At 38.6% G+C, this 7,788-nt stretch overlaps 1 protein-coding gene across 1 annotated transcript; it reads left to right on the top strand.

Annotated features, from left to right (window-relative positions):
• Positions 1-825: 825 nt before the first annotated feature.
• LOC308259368 (elongation factor 1-alpha 1-like) lies at positions 826-2,202 on the top strand (the record flags this gene model as incomplete). Its single annotated transcript, XM_080690340.1, has 1 exon — positions 826-2,202. The coding sequence occupies one exon, from the start codon at positions 826-828 to the stop codon at positions 2,200-2,202; it is 1,377 nt and encodes a 458-aa protein (XP_080546466.1).
• Between the last annotated feature and the right edge of the window lie 5,586 nt (positions 2,203-7,788).

Below are 7,788 nucleotides of genomic sequence, written 5' to 3'. Positions count from 1 at the left end.
TTCTACCTCCGGGCTACACTCCCAGACCTATTTTATATTTTTATTTGGAAACAGGGTCTCTTAAGCCAGTGCAGCTGGCTTCGAACCTGCGCGATCCTCCTGTCTCCACCTCCCAAGCGCGGGGATTACAAGCGTGCGCCACCACGCCTGGCCTTAATATTATTTTTAATTATAAGTAGGTCTGGGATGTAGCTCAGAGGTAGAATGCCCCTGGGTTCAATCTCTAATATCACAAAAAAAATTTATTTATCATAGCACAATTTTTAGTATTCACTTTTTCCCCTCTTCAAAATCAAAATTACTTATTTTTAAATTGTTATCTTAAAAATAAAAGTTGTAGCTGACCATGGAGGCACACATTTTTAATTAATCCCAGTACTTGGGAGGTTGAGACAGGAAGATCATAGGTTCAAGGACAGCCACATCAAGTAGTGAGATTCTTATCAACTTAGCAGGATCTTGTTTTGAAATAAAAATAAAACAGGGCTGGGGGTAAAGCTCAGAGATAGAATGCCCTGGGGTATAATCCCTGGTACAAAAAAATCTAAAAATGAAAATAAAATAAAATAAAATCTAAGCTTTTGTTACTTCTCTTTTATCAGCATGCCTCAAAGGTTACCTACAGCTCTTTGGTCATGTATTCAAGATGCTATTTACATTTTAAAGTATGATTCAGCCATCCCAGGGAGATGAATTCATTGAAGTGACTATTCTTGTATTTCTTTTCACCAATGTTGAAACCTCTTAATTGTGTTTTCGCTTTTTTTTCGCAACGGGTTTGCCGCCAGAACACAGGTGTCGTGAAAACCACTGCTAAAAGCCAAAATGGGAAAGGAAAAGACTCACATCAACATCGTTTTCATTGGACACGTAGATTCCGGCAAGTCCACCACTACTGGCCATCTCATCTACAAATGTGGTGGGATCGACAAAAGAACCATTGAGAAGTTCGAAAAGGAGGCTGCCGAGATGGGAAAAGGCTCTTTCAAGTATGCCTGGGTCTTGGATAAATTGAAAGCTGAGCGTGAGCGTGGTATCACCATTGACATCTTCCTGTGGAAATTTGAGACCAGCAAGTATTATGTGACTATCATCGATGCCCCCGGACACAGAGACTTTATCAAAAACATGATTACAGGCACATCTCAGGCTGACTGTGCTGTCTTGATTGTTGCTGCTGGTGTTGGTGAATTTGAAGCTGGTATCTCCAAGAATGGACAGACCCATGAGCATGCCCTTCTGGCTTACACACTGGGTGTGAAACAACTGATTGTTGGTGTTAACAAAATGGATTCCACTGAGCCACCTTACAGCCAGAAGAGGTACGAGGAAATCGTTAAGGAAGTCAGCACCTATATTAAGAAAATTGGCTACAACCCTGACACAGTAGCATTTGTGCCAATTTCTGGTTGGAATGGTGACAACATGCTGGAGCCAAGTGCTAACATGCCCTGGTTCAAAGGATGGAAAGTCACCCATAAAGATGGCAGCGCAAGTGGAACCACACTGCTTGAAGCTTTGGACTGCATCCTGCCACCAACTCGCCCAACTGACAAGCCTCTGCGGCTGCCCCTCCAGGATGTCTACAAAATTGGAGGTATTGGTACTGTCCCTGTGGGCAGAGTGGAGACTGGTGTTCTCAAGCCTGGCATGGTGGTCACCTTTGCTCCAGTCAACGTCACAACTGAAGTGAAATCTGTTGAAGCTCTGAGTGAAGCTCTTCCTGGAGACAATGTGGGCTTCAATGTCAAGAACGTGTCTGTGAAAGATGTTCGTCGTGGCAACGTAGCTGGTGACAGCAAAAATGACCCACCAATGGAAGCAGCTGGTTTCACTGCTCAGGTGATCATCCTGAACCATCCAGGCCAAATCAGTGCTGGCTATGCTCCTGTACTGGATTGTCACACAGCTCATATTGCTTGCAAGTTTGCTGAGCTGAAAGAGAAGATTGACCGCCCTTCTGGTAAGAAGCTGGAAGATGGCCCTAAATTCTTGAAGTCCGGCGATGCTGCCATTGTTGATATGGTTCCAGGCAAGCCTATGTGTGTTGAGAGCTTCTCCGACTATCCTCCTCTGGGTCGTTTTGCTGTTCGTGATATGAGACAGACAGTTGCTGTGGGCGTCATCAAAGCAGTGGACAAGAAGGCTGCTGGAGCTGGCAAGGTCACCAAGTCTGCCCAGAAAGCTCAGAAGGCTAAATGAATATTACTCCTAACACCTGCCACCCCAGTCTTAATCAGTGGTGGAAGAACGGTCTCAGAACTGTTTGTCTCAATTGGCCATTTAAGTTTAATAGTAAAAGACTGGTTAATGATAACAATGCATCGTAAAAGCTTCAGAAGGAAAGGAAAATGTTTTGTGGACCATTTGTTTTTTTTTTGTGTGTGGCAGTTTTAAGTTATTAGTTTTTAAAATCAGTACTTTTTAATGGAAACACCTTGACCAAAAATCTGTCACAATTTTGAGACCCATTAAAACAAAATTTTAATGAGAAAAAAAAATTAATTGTGTTTTCACCTCTTAATTATATTTGCTTCATAACTTGAAGACCAATCCCTTATATTTGGTAAAGCTAGAGCAAAATATCCTCTAGTGGGCTTTTTCCTAACATCTGTTAACAGAATACCAACTGCTCCTAAAACCAAATCTGCCCTTTCTTCATTCTTCCCTTTCTTCTTACCTCAAAATAAGTTTTAATATTATTTTAATTATTTGTAACATATTTCTAAAATACAATGCATTATGAACTTTGGTCATATAACACATTATAGACCCATACCATTCTTGAAACTCCTTTTCTTCTTGTCTTCTGCATGTCGACCTTAAAGTTCTCTTTAGCATTTGCCTCACGTGGGTGGCTTCCACTGCACCTCCTTCTTCATTCTTATTAGAATACATCGCACATTCTGCACTTACTTCCACACTTCCCAGTCACCCAGAGCCATGTTTCCATTTATGTCTTCAACCATGGTTTCATGCCTATATTTTTTAAATATTATTTTTAATTTTCTAAAATCCACTGTGTATATCCTCAGCATCCCACTGACTTTTTACTCAAGCTGCACATCAATTCCATATCATCAATTTTTCTTTCTTTCATTTATTTTTTTTTTTTTTTGGTGCTGGGGATGAAACCCAGAGGCTTTCTACCTTCGGGCTACACTCTCAGACCTATTTTATACTTTATTTGGAAAAAAGGTCTCACTAAATTGCTGGGAGCCTCACTAAGTAGCTGAAGCTGGCTTCGAACCTGCACGATCCTCCTGTCTCAGCCTCCCTAGTGCTGGAATTACAAGCGTGCGCCACCACGCCCGGCCTCTTTTGACATTTTGAGAGATGTGACTGTGGGGCAAAATGTGATTGAAATTTATCAGAAAGTCTGCTTTTACAAACTTTGATTTCTTATAAATGTAGAGATGGTTGTGATGAAAAGTAGTATGTTCAAAATAATGTAATATTCAGAGGCTTTAGCTAGTATTCTACCACTTACTACTTGTGTTACTTTAAGAAAATTATTTTAAAACCTCTGATCTTATGTCTTCATTTGTAAAACTAAATAAAAAATATCTCCTAGAATTTTTATAAACATCAAATGATATGACTATATTAGTTAGCACATGGTAGGTAACAAAGTGTTGCTAATACAAATTATAACATACTTTGGAGAGGTTATTATCAGCATTACCCTTCTAATAAGATTCTTGAAGCACAATATGTTATTGACAGATATAAAATAACTAAGAAGACAAAGCAATTTAACAAAAAAGGAAATCGAGGGGGAAACATGGGAATCATGAGATTAATCTTGATTTCTCAGAGCAAAACATCAGATAATATAAAATCTAGAGTTGATAAAGAAGCAATAGAATAAACATCATTTAGAAATATAGAGAAAAGCCCGGTGTGGTGGCACACATTTGTAATCCCCGCGCTTGGGAAGCTGAGACAGGAGGATTGCGCAGGTTCAAAGCCAGCCTCAGCAACTTAGTGAGGCTCTCAGCAACTTAGTGAGACCCTGTTTCCAAATAAAATATAAAATGGGTCTGGGAGTATAGCCCGGAGGTAGAAAGCCTCTGGGTTCCACCCCCAGTACCACCAAAAAAAAAAAAAAGAAAGAAAGAAAAAAAAGAAAAAGAAAAAAAAAGAAATATAGAGAAAACTATTAAAAATCACTAAAAGCCAGGCATGGTGGCGCACGCTGGTAATCCCAGCATTTGGGAGGCTGAGACTGGAGGATCACAGGTCCCAGATAGCCTCAGCTACTTAGTGAGGCCCTCTGCAACTCAGTGAGACCTGTTACAAAATAAAGAATAAAAAATTGGGCAGGGGGCGTAGCTCAGAGGTCAAATATGCTTCTCAATTCCATCCCAAGACCCTCAAAAGAAAAAAATCACTAAAAATTGTAAATTACAAATAATTGGTTACCTCTTACAAACAAGACTGACAATGAGGAAGGCAGTTGTTTTGTTTAGTCATTCTTTGTTTTTATTATGTGTATGTATCTCTCTAATTTATAAATGTAAATTTCAGTTCTTTAGGATTCTTCAACACTGTAATCAATATCTGTTTTTAAAAAATGTATTAAAGAGTTTTAAAGAAAAGAAAAATATAGGAGAGAAAGAAAAAAGGAATGAAGAAAAGAAGGAAGGAAGGAAGGAAGGAAGGAAGGAAGGAAGGAAGGAAAAAAAGAAAGAAAGAAACAATTAAGGTTCAAAATAGCTGACTCCTAACAGTATGAAAAGCATACATGTGTGGCCATATTCTAAGTCAGTTTTGAACTGAAAAAGTAGTCAATACAGGTTATGACATTTGTGGTAGCCTGATTGCAAAAAATATCACCCTAATTTTACATTTTCCTTGGATCCTCTGTCTTTGTGATATTGCTTTATGGCAGTTCTCATCAAGCAATGGAGTCTATTCCTCCAGCCCCTGAAGTTTTGGCAAATTGGCATGTGATGGAATTTTACAGATAACTGATAATGCACCAGTTCCAAGCCTGAGCTTCACGAGACCTTGCGCACTTCCACTCTCTTTTGGAACCCTGCTATCACCATGAGAACAAACCCAGAATAGACTGCTGGGTGATGAAAGACCATACAAAGCAGAGCTGAGTCACCTCAGACAAGGCCAAACTAGATCGCATAGTCCCCAGTATACTACCTACTGACCACAGATCTATGAGTGAGCCCAGTAGACCAGGCTACCCATGCATTCATGAGCAAAATATAAGTGTATTATTCTATGCCACTGGGCATTTTGGGTTTTTTTTATAGTATCATTGTAGTGACAGATAGCTAATACAGAATCCTAGCTCAGAAAATCTCTAGTTAAAATATGCCCATAACAGGTAGTTGTGACAGTTTGCCACCCATCCTGTATTGACTTACAGAAATCTTTAGAGATGTGTATGTTGGTGTTTCACTTATTTTGTCCCACTGATGAGAGAACAGACATGGAAAACAGTGTAGAGGAATTAGACATGAATTTCCAGAGTAAAGCTTTAACTGCAGTTATGCCTGTGAGAAACAGGGAATTTGGACAGGTTATAGCTCTGTGCCAGTTTTTCTCAAATCTGTCTACAGAATGAAAATATGGGGAAGTTGTTTGTTAGTACTGCTCTTGCTTTTAATATGGATTCTCAGATCCATTTAAAAGATGTTTATCTGGAAATGGTGAGCTCTTAAAGTCTTGGTTCTCTTATTTCTGTTTTTCTAGGTCTTGCTAGATAACTCTGTGTTATTAATCTTTTCTTTGATAAAATACTTATAAGAATAAATATATTTAGGAATTAAGTGGTATGTTAGCACCTAATATACCTAAAGACCTTCTTTAACAGTGAATTAATCACTTACACATAAAATTTTCATCTATTTTCTAAGTAAAGTGATGTTCACAAGCATATAAGCATAATAAATGCAATATAATTGTGATAAGCAGAATTCTCCCTGATTGTACACACTTGCTTTGTCTAAATTAGGTAATCACTAACCTAGGTATTAGTGTAAAAGCATTTTGCAGATGCACTTAAGGTCCCCAAACAGTTGAACTTAAAACAGGAACAGCATCCTCAGTGAGTTTGCCAAATCAGGGGAGCCCTTAAAGGAACCAGGTTCTTTCTGGCAAAAGAAATTTAAAGCACGAGAGGGGCTAGGTAGAGATTAACTATGACTAGCTTTCAACACAGAAAGAGCTACATGGCAGGGACTGTGGGTGTCTTCTAGGGAAATAAAGCAAGCCCTGCATGACCATCAGCAAGAAAACAGGGACCTCAGTCCTACATTCACAGGAACTGAATCATGAATACATGTTCTGTGTTTAAACTTTGGAATTTGGGGCAGCTGAGTTTCCCAAATCCATTGCTATAAATGGTTACATAACTCTATTATTTAAATTTCTGTTGTTGTGACATAATGGCTGATATAAACAACTTAGAGTAAGAGAGGTTTATTTGGGCTTATGATTTCAGGCCATAGTTGCTTGGATCCATTGCTTTGGGCTTGGGGTGAGGCAAAACCTTATGGTGGGAAATTCAAAGCAAAGCAAAGCTGTTTACCTCAAGGTGGCCAGGAAGCAAAGGGGGCAATGAGGTTCCTATACTCACTTCAAGGATATGTCCCTAATGATCTAACTTTCTTTACTAAGTTTAGTTAGTAAACTTTTTTACTTTCTTTACTTTCTTACTCCTAAGAGTTCCACCACCTTCAAATAGCTCCACAGGCTGGCACCCACCTTTCAACGCACTAGCCTTTGTGGAAGATTAAAGATCCTAACAACATCGATGATGTAAAACAAGGTTTTCCTTAATGACTTCTCTTGCACTGTCATATCCCATACCAAAACAGCCTAATAGTATAACAAGTAATATAGCTTGAGTTAAAAGAATTCCCTTGGGGGGGGGGGTGGCGCACGCTTGTGATCCCCGCACTTGGGAGGCGGAGACAGGAGGATCACACAGGTTCGAAGCCGGCCTCGCTGGCTTAAGAGTCCCTGTTTCCAAATAAAAAATATAAAATAGGTCTGGGAGTGTAGCCCGGAGGAGAAGGGTCTCCAGGAACCCCAGTACCACCCAAAAAAAGTATTACCTTAAAAAATACATAAAAAATATTCACTCTATTTGGTACTCTTTTCTTGTGAATAATCTTTCCTACCTATCATCAGCTGGGTTAGTTTTAGTTCTGAGTCAAACAATAAAAAGTATGGTATTCAAAAACCCTCTACTATCAGTTCTGGCATACTTTCTAAGTGGTGTTATTAGTATTTTAATTGGTTAATTCAATACCTCTGAAATATTCATTAATTTTATAATTTATCCTTTAGTCCTACCGCTTTATATGCAATTCTTGGTTAATATTCTGGCAGAAACTACTGCTGTGAAGGCTAGAGAAAAAAAGAGAGAGGAAAAACAATTCAGTTTACCTTGTAAAAATACTCTGAGCAATCTCTTTAAAGAACACTTACACAGAGATATTCATATTTAGAATTTCAGCAATTTTTGCCTTTAATGATTGCTGCAGTGCTGTTATTAAAATAAACCACATTAGAAGAATTACCATGATAATGTGTCAACTAGGGCATTTATTTTACAAAAGGTGTTTACTGCCATCTGTTGGGCTATCTGAGCATTGCGCTCATGAAAAGGAAAAAAGCAAACCTGGACTTCAACTACACATTGCTTAAGTTTCTTCACAAAAGAAATAAGAAAAGTTGTAAATACTTGAGCAGCAAAAAAATATTATTTGCATGTACTTTTATTATTCCAGTAAACATGTGGCTTATAAAACACATATA

The sequence above is a fragment of the Muscardinus avellanarius genome (assembly GCF_963383645.1).
Source record: "Muscardinus avellanarius genome assembly, chromosome: 2".
NCBI lineage: Eukaryota > Metazoa > Chordata > Mammalia > Rodentia > Gliridae > Muscardinus > Muscardinus avellanarius.
This window is presented reverse-complemented; position numbering and strand designations above follow the sequence as displayed.